Raw genomic sequence first — 23685 nt, 5'->3', positions numbered from 1 at the left:
ATTACCTCAACTGATGGCAGGGCCTTCTTGCCCTAGCGGTAGGACAGATCTGTGCAATTTTCCACATTGTTGGTCAGTGGCAGTGTTGTCGCTGCACTGAATCATCTTGGTTGTTCCAGCCATTTCTGGAGCTCAGCATGTCAGTACGCCAGCCAAGATAGAAGTTGAACTTATGTCTCCAGAGCATTTATCCAGGCCTCTGGATAACTAGTACCACTATGCTATTGTCCACTTAAAAGTGAGATTTAAGCTTTTCTGTCTGAAGGATGCCCTGGGGCCAACTGTACCAAAAAACACAGTTAGGAAATCTGTATAAACACTGGTATACTTCACTTCCCCCGTCTCTGTAGACACAGTTGCTGGCACTCCACTCCCATTCCACAGCCCTACAGACAGAGCTGGCTCCTCAAAGACAATTGCCAATAAAACAACAAATATTATTAGAAACAGAACTCTCAGAGAGGGAATTCAGTGAATACCACCTGGACTGCATTAAGGTAACAGGTCCTTCGACATCCTATGTTGCCGCCGCATTTGCCCTCTAACATCATCTTACATGACCCCAGTTTAAATACTTCCGGCTTCGGAATTGTCTGGAGATTGTTGGGATGGATGCGAGCTCTGTCAGACAGTGCTTATGAAGCCACTCACAAAGTCTAAAAGACAACAGCTGCCTACCACAAAAATCAACTCGATCCCAACTGTCAGAAACACACACGGTTAGGTGAGGTTATGGGGTTATTGAAACAGAGTGGAGGAGTCGGCCTGGGTAGGGTGCTCTTTCAGAGGGTCGGTGCAGACTCGAAGGGCCAAATGACCTCGTTCTGCACTATAGGAATTCTATGGTTCTAAGTGTGTACAGCAAACCCCTCATAAATGGACATCATGGGTGGGATTCACCGTTCCCGGACGCCAATTTCGTAATCGGCGATCGGGCTGAGAATCTCTTTTTAAGCCGAAAACGGGGGATGGGGTGGTGCCTGTATGACGCAGGTTTTGTACGCTCCACCCCTTCTGAAATAGCCTTGTCGCGCGGCCCTGGGACGGCCTCAGCGCATCACCTGAAGGCCATCCCATGATGGGCCGAGTTCCCGACCGCGCAGTTGACATGTGGTGTCAGCGGTCGGGCACCTGGCGTGGCGGCTGCGGACTGTGTCCAGCGGCACCTCAGTCGGGCGGGAGCCATGCTGCTGGTTGGTGGGGGCTCCCACAAGGGCTGGGGGCTAGTGGGGGGTGATCAGGGGTGGCCAGGGGGTGGTTAGGGTCTGGTAGGTTAGGTCCGCGCACAGCCAGTGCCATGTTTCACGGCGCGACCACTGCAGGTCGTCGCCGTGCGCATGCGCGCCCACGACCCAGCCATTCTCCAGCCGTTTTTATTGTGGGAGTCGGGAGTTTTATTGCTTTCACATAAAACGCCACAGGTTCTCCACACTTGGGCTCAAAATCAGAGAATCCGGACCCATAGGTCTGCACTGCCCTGTCCTCTTCGCTCTTTGTTTCAAAGGCCATCAAGTTCTGTAATGCATTGCACAATCAAACATATTTATTTAACTTCTGACCTGCCTGCATTCTGGGTCAGGTTGTAACACCGAGAACCAAACCAGTTGGTGATATATGGGAAAGTGAGTTCATTTAAGAGCAATTATCAGGGAAAGTCAGCCATATATCAGGAGCTCGATTAATATTTCAGTCAGGGATGACTTGTGGGCTGCAAGCTCCATATTGAGCTACTCTCCTTTGTGACTGCCTAGGATCATGTTTCACCCTTCCCCTAGCTCCTCTCCTCCTCTGTTTAAGCCTCCCTCCTTCCTTTGAGTGAGTATTTTAATTCACTCTCTGAGATTTTTGACAAGTTTGCAGGATTTTGGCATCACCAGCAGGCCATCTTTGTGGAGTGCTATAATGGAATGGTGTGCTGAACAAAGAGGGGGAAGTTAAGGACAATCCACACTGTTTGGACACAGAGGCTGGGCTAGGTAAGGACGGCAGTTTCCTTCCCGAAAGGACATTTCGTGATTCTCCCCCTCCAACAACTCAACACTTTCTGCCAACTTTTGATTTCCAGATTTTCTGAACCACATTCAATTCTCAAACTGCTGCTGGCCGTCTTGATTCTGCTGAGATGAGTAATTTACCAGCATGGCCACTGTACTGTTCTGCTGTCCCCAAGTTAATATCTGTCTGTGTGGGTGTCACTACGGCATTAACAAAGGAATCACAGAGTTGTTACGGTGCAGAAGGCGGCACTTGGCCCATCGTGTCAACACCGGCTCTCCAAATGAGTATTATGACTTAGTGTCATTCCTCTGCCTTTTCCCCGTACTCTTGTACCATTATACCTATTCAAATAATCATCTAATATCCTCCTGAATGTCTCGATTGAACCTGCCTCCACCATACCTCCAGGTCGTGCATTCTGAATCACTCGCTGTGTCAAAACGTTTTCCTCACTTCACATTTGCCTCTATTGCAAATTACTTTAAATCTGTGCCCTCTCATCCTTGATCCTTTTACGAATGGGGACAGTTTCTCCCCGTCTATTCTGCCCAGGTCCCTCATGATTTTGAACACTTCTAACTTTAGGGGCGGCATGGTGGCAGAGTGGTTAGCACTGCTGCCTCACAGTGCCAGGGACCTGGGTTAAATTTCGACTTTGGGTGACTGTCTGTGTGGAGTTTGTACATTCTTCACGTGTCTGCGTGGGTTTCCTTTTGTGCTCTTGTTTCCTCCCATAGTCCAAAGATGGGCAGGTTAAGTGGATTGGCCACACTAAATTGCCCCTTAGTGTCCAAAAAGGTTAGGTGTTGTTACTGGGTTACCGGATAGAGTAGAGGCGTGGGCCTAGGTAGGGTGTTCTTTCAGAGGGTGGGTGCAGACTCAATGAGGCGAATGGTCTTCTTCTGCACTGTAGGGATGCTATGAAATAATCTCTCGTACTTTGCGTTTAGGTCACATATATCTGTAGTTTCATTTTACTTTTTATTTCTGCTTAAACAGGCCAGGCTGGTGACCCGTTCTGTTGACTGTTTATATCCCAGCTAACGTAAATTGCCCCTTAATTGGGGCAATTGATTTAACTGCATCCTACCTTGCACTTCCAGGTAACCGCTCCAGGTAGTTTCCCCACTTGATCCTGTGGCGACGCAGACGTACATACCAGTATCGGTTACCTAGCAACAAAAACCAGAGTCAATTGGATGCTGTCCTTGCTTGTCCCTGTCACTGCAGATTACACAGTGAGCACCACTCAAAGCATCCTTAAGACTAATGTACAATTAATATTCTGTTCAGAAACTTTTGACTCCATTATAAGTACAAAAACAAACATGATATGGAGGGACATTAAACCTGAAAATGCTGAACTCAGCAGGTCAGGCAGCACCTGTGGAGAAAGAATGATTTGGGGGACTTAGAACCAAAGGTCACAGGTCAGCCACGATCGAATTGAACGCTTGAACAGGCTTGAGGGGCTAAACGACCTTCTCCTGTTCCAAGAGTAGATGTTTTTATGTCACTGACCTACCATTAGAATGGGAAGCTGGCCGGGATGAACATCTACTGAGCATGTGCAGAGGCAGGGGAAAGAGTGGAAGCTATAGAACAAGGAAGGCAAGTTCGGCACTCGGATAGACGGAAGGAGTAATGAAATGACAAAAGGGATAATGGTGCAAGGCAAGAGAGCGTGACAAGTGAAAATAAAAACAATGGACGGTGTGTTTTGCGGAGGTGTAGGCAGCCTGCCTTTAACCGCCTGCGGGATCTACTATTCACACCCTCCGCTGCCGGGGAACCAGTGGCAGGGGGAGCAGGAGGTCGCCATTGACAGAACTGAAAGATACTGCTGGCAGGAACAGCTGGGAAATCCCGTTCAATATTTCCTAAATCTGATGAAAGATCAGGGACCTGGACTGCAAACGCTCTGTCTCCACAAATTATAATCCTAGAATCACAGAATGCTGACAGTGCAGAAGTAGGCCAATCGACCCGTCGAGTCTGCGCCGGCCCTCTGAAAGAGGACCGCTCCCAGGCCCACTCCCCTGCCTTATCCCCCCATAACTCCACCTAACCTTCGGACACTGAGGGGCATTTTAGCATGGCCAATCCACCTAACCTGCACATCTTTGGATTCTGCCTGACCTGTTGACTGTATCCACAAAAACTGTTTTAATTATAGAAACAAGGAGGAGTCTGGCAGGGGCACTGTCAGGCTGGGAGTGCCAAGGTGGCATTTTTCCCACGATGGGGATCGGGGCCCTGGGGTGCCCTGTGTGGATGCAGGGGGTGAAGGGGGCGGAGGGGGGGGGGGAGGTGCGGACCTGCAGACCCTCTTATAGGCGTGTTGGGGCTTTGGGTGGAATCAGGGGTTGTGTTGGGGGTCAAGAGATCAGAACACAATTTAAAAATGGCATCCCAATCATCATCTGTTCTGAGGAGTTCTGGCAGGCAGAGCTCTTCAGTGCAGTAAACGGGACCAAGTGCGGTCACGTCATGGAGTTCCCCGCTAAGGCCCCGAGTGGGAACAGAGTCCATTTGATAACGTGCCATTTCTTGCCGGTCTGAGCGAATGGAATCAACCGGCTAAACGTGCTCATTATGAGACTCTGCTACCATTCGGGTAGATTGCGTGCCGTAGTCTGCTCAATCTCTACTCGTCCTCTCATTTCAGAGCTTAGTCTAGTCAACCTTTGTTGCACTCCTTCTATGGCAAGTATATCTTAGATAAGGACACCAAAAATGTACACAGTGGTTGCCTCAATAAGGCCTTATACAATCTCTACTAAGACTCCAATCACTTTGTAATAAACGCTATCATATCATTTGCCTTCCTGATTGCACCTAATTTCTTTTTTTTAATGTAAATTTAGAGTACCCAATCCATTTTTCCAATTAAGGGGCAATTTAGCATGGCCAATCCACCTAGCCTGCACATCTTTGGGTTGTGGGGCGAAATCCACGCAAACATGGGGAGAATGTGCAAACTCCACACAGACAGTGACCCAGAGCCGGGATCGAACCTGGGACCTCGGCAGCAGGCCTAACCCACTGCACCACCGTGCTGCCCTGATTGCACCTAATTTCTGTCATCAATGCACCAGAACACACAGGTCCCTCTGAATGCCAACATTTTACCATCTCATATCATTGAAAAAAATTGTTGTTTCTATTTTTTCTTCTAAACTGGATAGCATCACATTTCTCCACACTATTTTCCACCAGCCATGTTCTTACCCACTCAGCCAACCTGTCTACATTTCTTTGCAACCTCATTGTGTCTTCCTCACAGCTTACTTTCCTACATTATTATTAGGGCAGCACGGTAGCCTTGTGGATAGCACAATTGCTTCACAGCTCCAGGGTCCCAGGTTCAATTCCGGCTTGGGTCACTGTCTGTGCGGAGTCTGCACATCCTCCCCGTGTCTGCGTGGGTTTCCTCCGGGTGCTCCGGTTTCCTCCCACAGTCCAAAGATGTGCAGGTTAGGTGGATTGGCCATGATTAATTGCCCTTGGTGTCCAAAATTGCCCTTAGTGTTTGGTGGGGCTACTGGCTTATGGGGATCGGGTGGAGGTGTTGACCTTGGCTAGGGTGCTCTTTCCAAGAGCTGGTGCAGACTCGATGGGCCGAATGGCCTCCTTCTGCACTGTAAATTCTATGATAATTATGTGCCCAAATTCTTGAAAAAGATTGGGACCACAACTTTCTCAGTCACTAACAAAATATCTGATAACTGAGCCAAGCTGACAGGATTGAGTGTGAATTAGTGACACTATGGGAGTGAAACTCAATTTTGATGCAGCAAAGATCAGTCAATGGATTTGCAGCTCACACACCCCTATATTCACCTTTCCCACCAAACATTGTTCCCAACATGTACCCTGCCTGGTACGCACCCAACCCACTGCACATCTATCCATTACACACAAGTTATATACTGACCCGTTACACACCCCACCCATTAGATTGCCCCCCATATCACACCCAGCCCATTACATAGCCTGTGCATTACACACCCACCTGTTACACACCCGTCCTTTACACACCCAGCCTGAATACACATGCACCTATTACACATCCGCTCATTACAGACCAAGCCTTTAACATGCCCTCCTGTTACAAATGAATCCATGACACGAACACCTCTTGCACACCCAGCCATTACACACCAACCCGTTGCACACTCGCCCTTTACACTGCCAAACCATTACACATCCTGGATGAAGTTCCGCTCCATTACAGTCTATAGAAAGTAAATCATTGTTAAATCCCACAAGTGTGGTCTAGATTTGAACTCAGTTCCACCTCTGTCCATTTTCTAATTGGTCTGAATGTTTTTGGTATAAACAGCTGGGTCCAAGGTTGTCGAAATACTATTTATGAGATTACAATTGAAATATATTTCACTCCCTATGATTTGAACTTAGATTGGTAAATCAACATCTATTTGGTAGTAGAGGCCCTGGAGTCACTGAGCATGTCCATCACTGTGGGTGTTATGTTTGGTTCAGTGGCAGCACTCTTGTCGCTAGTTCAGAATGTTATGTCGTCAAATGCCACTCCTGGAGCTAAGGCATAATATAACCTAAGATTACAGGTGAGATGTTAAGCAGTATGCTCTTTCAAGGGAATGTAAAAAGAGCTGGTCATTGACTTCAGGAAGCGAAGTATCGTACCCTGTCTGCATCAATGCTGCCGAGGTGGAGATGGTTGACAGCTTCAAATTCCTAGGTGTGCACATCACCAACAATCTGTCCTGGTTCACAAGGAAGCACAACAGCGCCTGTACGTCCTCAGGAAACTAAGGAAATTCGGCATGTCCACATTGACTCTTATTAATTGTTACAGATGCACCATAGAAAGCACCCTACCTGGCTGCATCACAGCGACTGCTTGGCCCAAGACCGTAAGAAACTACAGAGAGTAGTGATAAAACCACCTCCCATCCATTGACTCTGTCTACACCTCCTGCTGTCTTGGAATCGCGGCAGTATAATTTACGAACCCTCCCACACAGATTATTCTCTCTTCCAACCTCTTCCATCAGAAAGGAGATGCAAAAGTTTGAGAACACACCCTAACAGATTCAAAAACAGCTTATTACCAGACTCCTGAATGACCCTTTTATGGACTGAACTGATCTCTTCACGCATCTTCTCGAGTGAGTAGTACTACACTCCGTATGCTTCACCCGATGTCTGTGTCTATGTATTTACATTGCGCATTTATCATATGTCCTATGTTTTTTCATGTATGGAACGATCTGTCTGGAATGTACGCGGAACAATAGTTTTCACTCTACCTTGGTACACGTGACAATAAACCCAAATCCAAAAAGGCACATGAATCTATCTTGTAGGAGTGGAGTTCTCTCCAATGTCCTGACCAATATTAATCCCTCAACCAACACTTAAAAACATAAACTTCAAAATTAACTTAATTACTAATTTAATAATTGTGCGATGTGAGCATTACTGGCAAGCCTAGCATTAATTGTCCATATGTAGTTACCCTTGAGAAGGAGGCGGTGAGCCTTGGGAGAGCCTGTTAACAGTCAACCATATTGCTGTGGATCAAATATAGGCCATGTAAGGGGAATGATGATGTAGTGGTAATGTCACTGGCCCAGGCTCTGAGGACATGGGTTCAAATCCCACCAGAGGAGCTGGTGGAAACTTAAATTCGATTAATATATCTGGAATTGAAGGCTAATCTGGTAATGGTGATCATGGCGACTGTCATTAAAAACCCATCTGATTAATGAATGTCCTTTGGGGAAGGAAATCTGCCATCTTTATCTCATCTGCTCTACATGTGACACCAGACCCACAGCAATGGGGTTGATTGTTAGATACTCTCTGAAATAGCTTGGCATGCAACCCAGTTAGGGATGGACAACAATTGCGGATCTCGTCGGCGATGCTTACATGCTATAAAAATAATACTTTTTAAAAAAAAGATTTCCTTTCCCAAAGCATATGATGACTGAACCAAAATCATTTTAATGACCACCCTGGGGTCAAGACAGAAATTAGAGTTTTTTTATTGCACATTTATTTAATTAACTGAAATTGAATTATCCAACAGCCATGGTGGGTATATGAACCCATGTCTCCAGATCATTACTTTGGGTTACTGGTCCATTCACATAATCACTGTGCTCCACACTTCAGGTTGTTACCACATTACTGACTGTGGGAGCTTGCCATGCACAAATTGGTTGTTTCCTGCATTATCACAGTGACTACATTTCAAAAATACTACATTGGCTACAAAGCACGTTGGGATACCTGAGGTCATGAAAGGTGTTATATAAATGCACATTTTCCTATCGAATAACGGGATTGGATGTACTGAGAAATTATTAAGCACAATATAAAATACAGAAGGCTGAATGAAGTACAAGATCATATGCAGAGGTCGCATTTGTCACCAGCGATAGCCCAGCATCTGGATGGCATCTGCTTAACGACCTCACCTACATTTCTCATATTTCTCCACCATATTTCTGGATCATGATCCTGGGATCATCGCTCCACAGGATGGGTTAGCATTCTTTGTTATTTAGCATAAGGGGTCACCAAACAGGCAAACTCCCAGCCCCCATTGCCAATTAGCATCTGTCATAGGGAAATGTCATTCGCTACTGTCTGATTAAAAGTCGAAGACAGTGGTATCATTCTGCCAGCCCATAATGCCAGAAAAGGTCAAAGTTTGTACAAATACTCTCTCCAAGGACATTAAATTGAATCATTTTATGAAGACTTGAACTATGTCAAGTCCAAACAGTGATTGATTCAAAGTGTGAAGGTCCCTCATTCAGTATAACAGCAGAAGATACTGAGCACACACACAAAACCACCCTTTCATCACATTTACTGTTTGAAGTGGCTTAAAATCGCAGAGGAATCTCAGAATAATGTGGATGATTCCTTGTGATAGTTGTAAACAGTGATTCATATGATCTTAGTGGTATGGAGAAGGCAAAATTCTAAAGGCTGGCAAATGATTAATACTGCGTTAAAACAATACTCCATTCACCCAGTCAACAGGAAAAGAAAGATACATTTTCCACAAACAAAGGAAGGAAATAGGGTGAAAGGGTGAGAAATATAGGAGGTGGGATTCTTCGTGATCGGTGTGATGGCCCGATGCCAGCGTAAAAAACGACGCAAACCACTCCGGCATCGGGCCGACCGGAAGTAGCGGAATTCTCCGCACCGGCGCCGGAGGGGTTGGTGCCACGGCAGTTGGCGCTGAAGGGACTGTGCGAGTTAGCGCATGCGCAGAACCGCTGGCGTGGTACCATGCATGCGCAGACCGGCCGGCGTATTCTGGTGCATGCGCAGGGGGTGTCTTCTCCGTGCCAGCCATGGCGGAGCCCTACAGGGTCCGGCGCGGAAGGAAGAAGTGTCCCCACGGCACAGGCCCGCCCGCAGATCGGTGGGCCCTGATCGCGGGCCAGGCCGCCGTGGGGCGGCCCCCCCTGGGGTCGGATCACCCTGCGCCCTCCCGAGGACCGCACCAGCCAACTTACCGGCCAGGTCCCGCTGTGTGGGACCATGTCCAATCCACGCCAGCGGGACTGGCCAAAATCAGATGGCCGCTCGGCCCATCGGGGCCCGTAGAATTGCCAGGGCGGGCGCTGCCAACGGCACCCGACTGGCGTGCTGTGAATCCCACCCCCACCCGAAAACCGGTGTCGGAAAATATGGCAGCCGGCGTCAGGGCGGCGGGGGTCGGGGATTCCTGCCCAGTGTGTAGTGACCCTTCCTCTTCCCTCCTTTTGTTTCCTATACTTTCTGGTGGCCAATTGCTGGGATATCTGTATGGTAGCCTTGGTTAACTCAACCTTTATGTTTTTTGATTCATCTGATAAGGAAGCATCTGGATGTTATAAGTTTGGGGTTCACCCTGAAAATAGAGGAACATTCCTGTCCCCAAAACAGAAGAGCTTTTATCCTCTAATTAAAACGGGTTGCACTAACCTGGGAGTGGTGAAGAAGGGATTGCGGAGAGATTGTGCTGAGCACCAAACCTGTCCTATACCTAATGTGGATGCATTTCTGGAAGAAGTAACTTTACTCTGCAATTATCTGGTACTGTATCCGACCTGAAACTGTTGGTGAAACAGTAAAGAGGGTGCTTGACCCTGAATCAAATCCATAAACTATCTGACCTGTGATGTTTGATGGGGCAGTGCAGGTGAAGCTTTACCCTGAATCTAACCCAGGCTGCAGCCATAATCATACAAGTGTAAAAATTATAGCCCAGAAGCTGACCATTCCTGTCACATGTACTCCCATTCTAGCTCACATAGCTTTTTGTACCTCTTTATATTTTCTTTCTTTTCAAAAATATATTCAATTTCCTTATATAAGTCTCTGTCTGAACAGCTGCTTTTAACCTGCAGTAACCTTCTGTGTGGAAATAAAGTTGCTTGAACATCTTTTATTTCTCCAATAATAATTTCTTTTTTGAAAAAAAGTAAATTTAGAGCACCAAATTACTTATTTTCCAATTAAAGGGCAATTTAGCGTGGCCAATCCACCTATCCTGCACATCTTTGGGTTGTGGGGGCGAGACCCACGCAGACATGGGGAGAATGTGCAAACTCCACACAGACAGTGACCCGGGGCCGGGATAGAAACCAAGTCCTCAACACCGTGAGGCAGCAGTGCTAACCACTGTGCTACCACGCTGCCTGAGTTCATGGCTACTTCTTGAGTGGGCTCTCAAAGTTGGAGGGCCAATAAGAGGTTTTACAGTTTGAAAGGAGAACCAGGTATATAACAGAGAGGGTGCTTCAACAGGTAGGCGCCCTATCTCAAAATCTTTCATCATTGTAAGTCTCTCAAATATCCCCCCCCCGCAACCACCACCACCACCACCCCTGAAACATCTATGCTCCTGTAAAGAACCTACAAGAAGAGATAATTCAGCCCACCACCTGACACTGGAGCGCTTGAAGAGTTTGTATAAAGCAAGCACTGCCCAGTATCTAACGCATGAGGCAACGTAAGGGGCCTACTTGGAACCAGGGCTGCCCCTGGCCTATGACTCAACAGAAGGAATTATACCTTGCATCCAACTGGACTTTAGTTGGCTATTGAATATGCTTGATAGGAAAGTCTAAAGGGAATTTTATTCTGCATAAAATATGCACTGTATACGATCAGTGAATGCTTGAGGAGGCAGAGTTGAGGGACTTTTCTTCTGCACATATTCCATGCTGCGTATGACTTACACAATCTTTTTTTTTAAATTTCCAAATAATGGGCAATTTAGCATGGCAAAGCCAGCTACACTGCACACCTTTGGGTTGTGGGGTGAAACCCATGCAGACATGGGGAGAATATTCAAACTCCGCACGGACAGTGACCCGAGGCCGGGATCAAACCGCATCAGTGCGCCACCATGCTGCCATGGCCTACACATTCTTGATGGCCAGTGTACAGTAACTCTTTTTCTGCTCCAACCCGTGTTTCATATACACCTGGAATGCCTGAAGAACAGAACTGAAGGACCTTTATTGTGAGTGGCACGGTGACACAGTGGTTAGCACTGCTGCCTCACAGCCCCAAGGACCCGGGTTCTATTCCGGCCTCAGGTGACTGTCTGTGTGGCGTTTGCACATTCTCACCATGTTTCTGTAGGTTTTCTTCGGGAGCTCTGGTTTCTTCCCACAGTCAAAGATGTGCAGGTTTTGTGGATTTGCCATGCTAAATTGCCCCTCAAGTTAGGTGGGGCTCTTTTGGAGTGTTGGTGCAGATTCACTGGGCCAAATGGATCGCTTCTGCACTGTAGGGATTCTATGATTCTATATCTAACCTGTGTTGTAACTGAGCTGGGAGTACTTAATCCAGAAAGAAACATGAATACCCTTGACTTTAACAGGCACCCAAATATATTTGACCCAAAATAGAACCTGTAAAGATTGCTCTTTTCTGCTGATTATTGGCCTTAAACTTCCAAACTCTAGGCAGTACAGTGGTGCAGTGGTTAGCACTGCTGCCTCACATCACTGAGGTCCCAGGTTTGATCCCCGCTCTGGGTCACTGTCCGTGTGGAGTTTGCACATTCTCCCATTGTTTTGTTTTCATAAATTTAGGATACCCAATTCGTGTTTTCCAATTAAGGGGGCAATTTAGCGTGTTCAATCCACCTACTTTGCATATCTTTGGGTTGTGAGGGCGAAACCCACGCAAACACGGGGGGAATGTGCAAACTCCACATGGACAGTGACACAGAGCCAGGATCGAACCTGGGACCTTGGCGCCGTGAAGCTGCAGTTATACTACTGTGCCTCCGTGCTGCCCTTCTCCCCTTGTTTGTGTGGGTTTGGCCCCCCCAAGCAAAGATGTGCAGGGTAGGTGGATTGGCCATGCTAAATTACCCCTTCATTGAAAAAAATGAATTGAGTACTCTAAATTTAAAATTAAACTTTCAAACTTTGGCTCCAGACCAAAAGCAGCAGAAATGTATCCCAGTTCTGAGCTTCAGCTAAATTTGTTCTTTCTTGTGGGCTCTCAGGAAGTTTGAGTATGGAAATTCACCCTGCGGCTTTGACTGAACTCCAAGGACCAAAAGGCCCAGGACTCAATCCCCAGTCTTTGCTGAATTAGCTGCACTCACAGTGGTAGCAGTTCTCCCAATTCCTTCACTTTTCTTGGGTTCTCAGAAAAGGGAAATGGGGAAATCAGCTTGAGTCCCTTTTCCTGATCACAATGACTTGTGATTGAACGTGTGTCTGTTTGTGTGTATATGCTCAGATGATGAAGAATCAGACAGAGCCGACAATGTGTGTTTACAGGTCCCAAACTTGCCTGGGCAGGAACAGTCACAAATTAGGAATTTCATGGAGGCGTCGCCACCACCCTCCCAGACCTGAAGACACGTTCTCTTCAATTAAGGTGCCTCTCAATGTTGGAAGCACCAGTCAAAGTACTTCTGACATGAGAGATGTGTTGACAATAACAGAGAGGGTGCTACATCTTGGAGATGCCCTCTTACCAAATCTTTAATTTAAAAATGGTTCTCGACTCCAGGTCACCATTAAAGGAGAGGGGGTGAAAACCCTCCACAGAGCAGCATGTGTCTTCTTTCGCACGCAGGCAAGCACGGAGGCTTTCTAGGAGTGTGGCAGCCTAGCCCTGAGTGCCTGCCTTCAAGCACCCAAACTGACCCTCTCCGCTATGGGAAACTGGAGGTCAATAGGAAAAGTCCAGTTGCCCTCCTTTAATCATGATGTGGAGATGCCGGCGTTGGACTGGGGTGAGCACAGTAAGAGGTCTTACAACACCAGGTTAAAGTCCAACAGGTGTGTTTCGATGTCACTAGCTTTCGGAGCGCTGCTCCTTCCTCAGGTGAAGGTGAACACACATTGTCGGCTCTGTCTGATTCTTCATCATCTGATGCATATACACACAAACAGACACACATTCAATCACCTGAGGAAGGAGCAGCGCTCCGAAAGCTAGTGACATCGAAACAAACCTGTTGGACTTTAACCTGGTGCTGTAAGACTTCTTACTGTGCCCTCCTTTAATGACAGTGAACATGACTTTTAATGAGCCCAAATGGCGAGCCATATTTTCCAGCCCCGCCTGCCTCCATTCCTGCTCATACTGGGGCTACAACATCCTCCCCTTTAATGGCTGCGTTAACTGGAGGAATATCAATGCCTATATGCAAGAACAGTAAGAAGTCTTACAACACCAGGTTAAAGTCCAAGAGGTTTGTTTCAAATCACTGGCTTTCAGAGCACTGGTGAAACCTGACTCACTTGAGGAAGGAGCAGTGCTCCGAAAGCTAGTGATTTGAAACAAACCTGTTGGACGTTAGCCTGGTGTTGTAAGGCTTCTTACTGTGCTCACCCCAGTCAAACTCCGGCATCTCCACATCATGGCATAAGACCATAAGACATAGGAGCGGAAGTAAGGCCATTCGGCCCATCGAGCCCACTCCACCATTCAATCATGGAATGCATATATGCAAGAACACAGGCTACATCTATATCAATAAGTATATATACTGTCCTTATATCACCAAAAATATGTATCACTCCTAGATCAATGGGAATACATACAACTTTGATATTAATGTATGCCACTTTGATATCAAGGTCAAATAGGAGCTTGATGGCCAGTGCAGACATGATGGTTCAAAGGGCTACATTTTATGCTGTAAAGCTCTATGACTCTATCACACAATGTGAATAAAAAGCACCTCTATTTAGATGTTGAAAACTATGTACAATGTATTATTGTAAAACCAATGCTGAAATTAAAATGCTTTAAACTCGATCCCTTGATTGTTTAAACATCTGCCTATTTTCCTTGTTTGTTTATAACGTTTGGTTTCTTTAAACGTTAATTAAAATGACAATGTCATCAGACATACGTTGGCTTTAGAAGTGACAGACTGGACTAAAAACCTTATCAACAACAGGCCACTGTATGGTTAATGTTAATTAACCTGCTCCATTGCACGGGAACTGTGCATAAAAACCAAGGCAGAAGGATCTCTTGCCACTCAGCAGCTCTGTATTTCCAATTCTGAGTGTGTTTCAGTGGCAGATTGTCCCTTTCTCTGAGCTCAGTCACATGACCTCCCCTAGTACCCCCTGAATCACTCTGACCTGATGAGGCTGTCTCCCGGGGGACCATTAATTCATAGTCGTCTCAGAAACTGCCTGACAGCTCTAATTTTTTCTGGGCAAACAGCCACAGCAGCAATAAAATGATGCTATTACCCGCACAGGGACAAGGAAGATGCATTAACCCCATGACTCCGGGACAACGAAAGCACAAAAACGTTAAATATTTCACTCCCAGCAGACTTCAGCATCAATTTTTTAACTAAATGTTCAGCATGACTACAAGCTTTTATGACTAATGTATGACTGGCCTCTGCTTTACCTTGTTGGTGAATTTGATTCTATTGCATGAATGCCAGTTCTAACTATGCAACTGGAATAGTGAGGTGGCAGCCATTTTGAACATCATCAGTGCAAAATAATTTGAAACAGCATCTCCTTTTCATACTGTGATAATTGTCTAAAGGGGTTTCACCATACATTTGTAAATTAAATATTGTGTTTTTAATCCTGCTCTTCCATCCCCCCTGCCTTCCCAGTTCTATTAGGCTGAGGCCTCTTAGCTCCTGATATACACTCATTGTTATCAAAGGTTCATTTATTTAAAAAATCAACTTACATTGCAGCCAAAAGCTGAATCGAGGTATGTTTTACAATCAATCATTCCAAGTATAAAAATACAAAAATTGATGTAAAGAACAGAGTAGAACAAAGTATTGAATTAGGATCTTTACATTAAAGAAAGAAGGGTAGACAGGGACCATTAGTGTACAATAATCACAGCAGCTGGCATTAATATAACACTCTAACATTGCAAAACATTCCAAAGCACTTCACAGGGGGTGTTATCAAAGAAAATTCAACACCGAGCCATATAAGGAGATATTAGGACATGCAAACAAATAATCCGACTAAGGTTTTGAAGAAGAGAGCAGTATTGGGAAGCAGAAAGATTCAGAAAGGCACTTTTCGAGCTTGTAGGCCATGCAACCTCGGGCCTGGCCACCAGAACTGGAGCAATTGGGGATACAGAAAAGACCAGAGTTGGAGGAGAGCAGAGATCTTGGAAGATATAGTAAGCATTGCCACCTCAGTCAATGGACAGAAACCGCCCAAGAAGGAATTGGGGGAGAGGCGAGGAAAGATATCAATCACCCTTTCCCTCCCCTGTGAAAAGTCAGTTCTTCTGTTAATGCCAAAACCGTTTCACAGGTTTATTTTTCAATCAAAAACCAATCACATAAAGACTCAGATTTAAAAAGTCTGGGAATGAACCCCTATCTCATTTCACATCTAGGGCATCCAATTTTGGCTGGACAGATTCTGGGAAACATACAAACAAGCAGCAAGAGTGGGCCATTCAGTCCCTCAAGCGTGCTCTGCCATTTAATAAGATCATGGCTAATCTGATAGCAACCTCAAATTGGCACTAAACTTACCCCTGATAAGCTATCATCGCCTTGCTTATTAAGAATCTACTCACCACAACCTGAAAACTATTCAAAGATTGCTTCCATTGCCTTTTGAGGAAGAAAGTTCCAAAGACTCACAACCTCTGAATGAAAATGTTTTGCCTCATCTCCGATTTAAATGGGTGACCACTCATTTTGAAACAGTGACCCCCTAGTTCAAGATTCTCCCACAAGAGGAAACATCCTCCCCACATCCACACTGTCACTATCTCTCAGGATCTGATGGGCCGAGCGGCCGCTCCGACATGACAGAGTCCCACCGGCGCCATTCACCCCTGGTCGCTGCCGGCGGGAACTCTGCGGGAACGCTCAGGGGGGTGGCCTGTGGGGGGGGGGGGGGGGGGGGGGGGGGGGAGCTCCTTCACCGGGGGGGCCTCCGAAGGGGTCTGGCCCACAATTGGGGCACCCCCGGATCTCTGTCGGCACGCCTCCTTTCCTCGGCCGGCAATGTTATAGCCCTACGCCATTGTTGTGCGTGGCGGCCTGGGGGAGGACGGCTACTACGCATGCTAGTTGGCGCTTGCCCATCTGCGCATGTGCGGGACCCAAGGCGCCGCGTCTTTTACGCCCATCATGCCACGCCCCTGCCAGCCCCATGGAAGCCCCAGAATAGGGGTCTGGGAACGGGCACCGACACCGGAGTAAAACACTCCGTTCGTTACTCCGCAGTCGGCACTTAGACTCCCGTTGGGAGAATCAAGGAAAGCTGGTGGGATGGTGCAAGCAGTTGGGATTATTGTCAAATAATTGGCACATTCCCAGGGAATCTCTGTCCTAAATGAGAGGCTAAATGGCAACGGGGTACAGGAAAATAAACAAATCTGAGGTACTGAAGGACTCCACTGGATTTTCAACAGTTCGGAGACCTCAGCTGGGATTTTCTGCCCTGCCCCCACAGTGGCGGGTTTTCCAGTGGCGCAGGTGGCTTGCCATTGGCTGACAGCAGGAAATCAATGGCCATTTGTGTTGCTCATCGGCCAGGCCACCGGGGAAAGCGCCCGGGGTAGGGGGTTAGGCGGGGTCGCCTTTGGAGGGCCCAGACGATTCTGCTGGTTGGAAGAGCCAGACAACACCAGTCCGCAGCTTCAAAAATAAGCACTGGAGACCAATATTTTAAAGGGCAGAAACTGTAGAAAAATAATAACTCAACCACATTGAATTTATTTAATTTTGAACACATTCAGGTTACTATAACCCACTACGTAAAGTGTCCTAACACCTTCCCCATTGGATTAAAAACCTACCAAGATCAGCATGTTTTTAAAAACGCTTCATTCATGGTGTCCAAAATGTAGACTGAAAACCCTGGAAAAACTGTAAGTTAGGAACATTTTGCCATTTTAGCAAACTTTCTTTTATTAAAATAAACCCTAATGCTTTGCAATTCCAGCACTGGTTTGAGACTTGAATTCGAAATTGGATTACTGGTGTTTTGGGAAGTTGAAAGTTACCAACTTATAATAGTAATCGCTTATTGTCACAAGTAGGCTTCAATGAAGTTACTGTGAAAAGCCCCTAGTCGCCACATTCCGGCGCCTGTTCAGGGAGGCCGGTACGGGAATTGAAGCCGCGCTGCTGGCCTTGTTCTGCATTACAAGCCAGCTGTTTAGCCCACTGTGCTAAACCAGCTCCTAATAATAATAATCGCTTATTGTCACAAGTAGGCTTCAATGAAGTTACCATGAAAAGCCGCTAGTCGCCACATTCCGGCACCTGTTTGGGGAGGCTGGTATCGGAATTGAACCCGTGCTGCTGGCCTTGTTCTGCATCACGCCAGCTGTTTAGCCCACTGTGCTAAACCAGCCCCTAACTGGTGGATGTGGAGAGGATCTTTATCCTTGTGGGAGAATCTTGAAATAGGGATCACTGTTTGCAGACAGCTACTTAGAACCTCCAGTCACCACCAATAACACCCAAAATATCTCCCTGGCTAAAGAAATTAACGTGACACATTATTCTGCAAATGAGTCCCCTGATTTTAGGCTGTCCTGGGGAAAGGAGGATCCTACCTGTGAACTCCCAATTACAATTGCGGCTGCCCCGGATCAGTTAAACGTCCCACCTGATCCGCTGTAACCAGAGCCACAGATCTGCAATGTTGCACTTCGAACTCAGAAACAAAGCACCCATATCTAATCAGCAGTGAACTCCAATGTCTGAATATTCCATGGGGCTGCAACTGTTGGCACCACAAGCACCAAGGTTGCAGTCGCAGGCCCCACACATACAGTGTCAGCCACCTGCATTATAAATGGCACAGGCCAAACCAAGAGAGAGAAAAAACCTCTTCCTTGGCAAAATCTGGTCTGCGCTGCAGCTCCCTTTGCCTCTGATGTTCTGGTTTAAAATCTCCTGGAGTGCTTTCTTTGGCCACCGGATATTGATGCTGATTCCAGGGGACTCATGGCCATTTCGGGAGGATTGGCAACCCTATCCGCTTCACCCAAACAGTGGCCTCTTAATGCTGTCAAGGCCTGAATGTCAACTGCCCAACCCGCCACGAGTTTTGACAAGCTCCTTGCTGATGCATAATTAATTAGCTGAAAGCATCCTGAATTTCCGGATGTGGGGGCAGATCGTCGTTGGCCGCTGGCAGAATCTTCCGGTCCTGTCGATATCTATGGTGTTTTGCGTGGCTTGTCCGTCCCCCCACTAGGGGTTGCCTTCAGTGGGACCTGAAGGCCCTGCTGCCAAGAAGAGCTGGAAAATCCCATCCATTATGCTTTTAACCCTGTTCTCCCTATGTGCCCTAGTTCAGGTTGAGGTCTCTTAACTCCTGATTATTATCAAAGTTTTACTTGCTTAAAAATCAACTTATGTTACAGCCAAGGGCTAAACTGAGGCACATTTTGCAATGAATCATTCCATGTATAAAAGTACAAAAAATGATTTAAAAAATAAGAGTAGAATAATGCACTGATCAATATATTAGGATCTTTAAATTAAAAGAAGGGTAGTTCTGAAAAAAATGGACATCACTGTGCCTCGAAGCACTTGTATAAAAGATTAACTTCATCTGGAAAACACACCCCTCTTTGCAGTTTCTGTAGATTTTAGTGACGACTTATTTTAATGGAATGATCTTGTGATCTCAATGACCAGTTTATTGAAGCTCACTTCTGTTCAAAATGATCTGAGGGTGCATCAACATGAGGGAGGGGGATTATGGAAAGCATAAGAGCCCCACTAACAGAACGTCATTCTCAGGATCAGAGCTGGGAGCCGACTGTACTGAATGCAAATTCAGTACCTTTTGCTTGCTGGAGTAGATTATCATAGAATCATAGAATTTACAGTGCAGAAGGAGGCCATTCCACCCATCGAGTCTGCACCGGCTCTTGGAAAGAGCACCCTACTTAACCCCACATCTCCACACTATCCCCGTAACCTTGCAACCCCATCTAACCTGAGGGCAATTTGGCATGGCCAATCCATCTAACCTGCACATCTTTGGACTGTGGGAGGAAACCGGAGCACCCGGAGGAAACCCACGCAGACATGGGGAGAACGTGCAGACTCCGCACAGACAGTGACCCAAGCAGGAATCGAACCTGGGACCCTGGCGCTGTGAAGCAATAGTGCTATCCACTATGCTACCGTGCTGCCCCAAATTACTCCAGCAGTGATGTCAGCATCACTGACAAGGCCAACATTTGTTGTCCATCTTTAATTGCCCTTGAACTTAGTGATTCGCCACACGATTTCAGAGGACAGTTAATGCTGTGGGTCTAGAGGCACATCTAGGCCAGACAGGGTAAGAAAGGCAGATTTCCTTTTCTAGAAGAATATTAGTAAACTAAAGCTTTTACGACAATCGACAACTCAGTGCAGAAGGAGCCATTCAGCCCATCGAATATGCACAGACCCTCAGAAAGCGCACCCTACCTAGGTCCACCCCCTCGCAGTATCCCTGTGACCCCACCTAACCTGCACATCTCTCGACACTAAGGGACAATTTAACATGGCCAATGCACCTAACCTGTATATATTTTGATGGTGGGAGGAAACCCACACAGACACAGGGAGAGCGTGCAAACTCCACAGACAATTACCCCCTCCTCAAGGGCAATTAGAGATGGGCACTAAATGAATAAAAGAAATATATGAGTTCACAGATATACTCGTGGTTCCTATGAATTGTCTTGGCGCAGCTAATCTGCTCCAGCAAGCAAAGGTTAATTCATTTGCATTCAAGTTGTGGGGTCGATCAAACAATTTGGAAATTAATAGTGTCAGGATTACTGTGACTGTATCTTATCAAAACAAAAGGTAGTTTAATATGCTAATGTGGATTGAATGCAGAATCTAAGGGGACTATTCGGTAAACAGTATCTTTGATAGCTGACTGTTAATTACCAGCCATTGCAGATAATTCACTTGACACAGGTCATGGAAGCAAGACATCGCATTCAATTATAAAACATTCTCAGTGATTAACATGCAGGGGACAGACTTGACAGACAGCTGTGATTTTGGTATCTGTGGACTGAACCACAGGTTTTTTGATGTTCCTTTGATGGACGATCTCTGGCCAATAGCTTCGAATCATAGGCTTACCTGAGACTCCAGTCAGTCAATTTACAATTTATAGCCACTCACGAAACTGCTTTTATTGTGCAATTTTAATTTCCTTCCCCACTCTCGCTCTGACGCCAGTCTCCATAAGACTTTAAAAGTAGGAGCATGAGTAGGCCATTCGGCCCATTGCGTCTATTCCACCATTCAATCAGGTCATGACTGATCTGATGTAGGGCAGCACGGCGGCGCAGTGGTTAGCACTACGGTCTGACGGCGCCGAGGTCCCAGGTTCAATCCCGGCTCTGGGTCCCTGTCCGTGTGGAGTTTGCACATTCTCCCCATGTTTGCGTGGGTTTCGCTCCCACAACCCAAAGATGTGCAAGGTAGGTGGATTGAACACGCCAAATTGCCCCTTAATTGGAAAAAATTAATTGGGTACTCTAAATTTAGAAAAAAAAAGAAAAATGACTGATCTGATGTGATAATCCTCAACTCCATTTTTTCACCTTATTCCCATAACCCGTGATCCCTTACTCATTAAAATTCTATCCCAGCCTTGAGCATACTTATCGACCCAGCCTCTACAGCTCTCTGAGGTAAAGAATCCCACAAATTACCTACACACTGAGAGAAGAAATTCCTCCTCATCTCTGTCTTAAATGGGTGACCCCTGACTCTGAGATTATTCTCTCTGGTCCTAGACCCTCCCACAAGGGGAAACAACCTCTCAGCATCTACCCTGTCAAGCCCCCTGAGAATCCTATATGTCTCAATAAGGTTGCCTCTCAGTCTTCTAAACTCCAAGGAGTACAGGCCCAAACTACTCAACCTGGCGTCACAAGACAATCCTTCCATACCTGAGGTTAACCTAGTGAACATTCTCTGAACTGTCTTCAATGCCACTATATCGTTCCTTAGATAAGGGGACCAAAACTATTCACAGTGGTCTATGTGCCTTGTATGTTTTTAGCAGGCCTTCCCTATTTTATATTCCATTCTTTTTTAAATGAAGGCCAACATTCCATTTGCGTTCCCTATTAGCTGCTGAACTTGCATGCCAGCTTTTTGTGATTTATGCACAAAGACCCCCAAATCCTTCTGTGCTGCAGCTTTATGCAGTCTTCCTCATTTAAATAGCATTCAGTTCCTTTACTCTTCCTACCAATGTGCAAAATTTCACATTTTCCTACATTATATTCCATCTGCCAAGTTTTTGCACACACTTAACGTGTCACTATCCCTCTATAGACTCCTTGGGCAGGATTCTCTGTGAATCGACGCGATGGCCAGAACCCGGCAGCAAAAACGGCGCGAATGACTCCGGCGTCGGACCCCCTGGAGCATCACGAATTCTCCGGCTGGGAATGGGCTAGCAGCGGCGTGATGCCATTCGCGACGGCGTCACCCAGCACAAAGGACGTCCCCACCACCGCGTCGCAGCACAAAAGATGCTCCCCCCGCGTTGCAGCACAAAAGACGCTCCCCCGGAGACCCGACAAAATGGCCGCCCGCCACGCAGCGCCGAAGTTCCAGGAGCAGGACATTGAGGCGCTCCTGGACACAGTGGAGCAGAGGAGGGAGGCCCTGTACCCCGGACACGGCGCCTGTGGAGGGAGGTGGCAGTGGCCGGCAGTGCCGTGGCCATGACAGCAAGGACAGGCGTCCAGTACCACAAGAAGGTCAATAACCTTGTCAGGGCAGCCAGGGTGAGTACCCCCCCCCCCCCCCCCCCCCTCCCACCACCACCACCTCCTATAGGCGGCACAGCCCTAGGTGCAACCGGCATGGCTGCACCCACCCATGCAGGCTGCAGTGGCAGGATGGGTTGTGAACCTTTGCCAACATACACACAACCGCTGGTCCACATGTATATGTCTGCCTAACACTGTTGCCCTTTATCCCTACCACCCTCCCGCCCCCCCACAGGAGAAGCGCGCTCACAACAACCGGGAGCGTGAGAGGACCGGAGGGGGTCCAGCTGAACTGCGACCACTCACCATCCATGAGGAGAGGGCCCTGGAACTTGCAGGCGGACCCGAGGACCGGGAGGTTGTTGATGCAGAGGTCGCGGGCGCACCACCAAGTGAGACCCCACTGCCTGCCCCGCTTTCCCCCTTCCCCCATATCCCCGTTCCCCCACATCCACCTCCCCCATATCCCCCTCCCCATATCCCCCTTCCCCATATCCCCTTCCCCCATATCCACCTTCCCCCATATCCCTCTTATCCCCCAAATCCCCCGACCCCACATCCCCCATATTCCCCTTCCCCCATATCCCTCTTATCCCCCATATCTCCCTTCCCCCATATCCCCCTTACCCCAATACCCCCTCCTCCATATCCCCCATATCCCCCTTCCCCCATATCCCCCTTCCCCCATATCCCCCTTCCCCCATATCCCCCTTGCCCCCGATCCCCGTCTGTGAGTCTAACCATGCATGCTGTATTGTGTATTGCAGGACCAAACGTCGACCCACCTGTCCCCGCGGATGGCGACCAGGACGATCCAGGGCGGCCACGAGCCAGCGACAGACCCGGAGCACCAGGGAGACGACGCCCCCATCTAGTGCGAGTGCGGCGACGCCAGCGGGCCAGACCCAGCGGCGAGGGAGGCAGCCACAGGAACAGGCCAACGTCGCAGCCGACCCAGGACACACCTACCCAGGACACACCTACCCAGGACACACCCACCCAGGACTCTGACGCCCAGGACTCCGACGCACAGGACACCGACGCACAGGACACTGACGCACACGACACCCACACACGGGACGGATGGACAAGAATCACCACTCCAGGGGACCCTGGACTTCGGGTCTGGTGAGGAGCACGACACTCGGCCACTGCTATCTCCTACACCCTCCACCATCGCAGAGACACTCACCTCGGTTGGGCACGTTAGCGATGAGGCATCTGGGACACTAACTGGTGCGCACAACACAGCCGTCCCGGTACAGCAGGTGGAGGTAGAAGCAGCCGAGGGGCCGGGCGGTCGGAGGGCAGCCCAGCACAAGCAACCATCTGCCGCCCAGACGCGTCCCGGGTTCCTGGAGTTACCACATCCACCCATAGACCTGATGCAGTCACGGACCAAGGGACGATCGA

The 23685-nt window shown here is 47.6% G+C and overlaps 1 protein-coding gene across 4 annotated transcripts in view; it reads right to left on the bottom strand.

Moving 5' to 3' along the window:
* robo3 (roundabout, axon guidance receptor, homolog 3 (Drosophila)) overlaps positions 1-23685 on the bottom strand; it is a 709023-nt gene that overhangs the window by 116172 nt on the left and 569166 nt on the right. For all 4 annotated transcript variants that reach the window (XM_072486721.1, XM_072486718.1, XM_072486719.1 and 1 more), the window contains exon 10: positions 3089-3170. In XM_072486721.1, the coding sequence (XP_072342822.1) occupies positions 3089-3170 (82 nt within the window). The remainder of the gene's footprint in view (positions 1-3088; positions 3171-23685) is intronic.

Source organism: Scyliorhinus torazame, chromosome 21 (genome assembly GCF_047496885.1).
Source record: "Scyliorhinus torazame isolate Kashiwa2021f chromosome 21, sScyTor2.1, whole genome shotgun sequence".
NCBI classification, from domain to species: Eukaryota; Metazoa; Chordata; class Chondrichthyes; order Carcharhiniformes; family Scyliorhinidae; genus Scyliorhinus; species Scyliorhinus torazame.
This window is presented reverse-complemented; position numbering and strand designations above follow the sequence as displayed.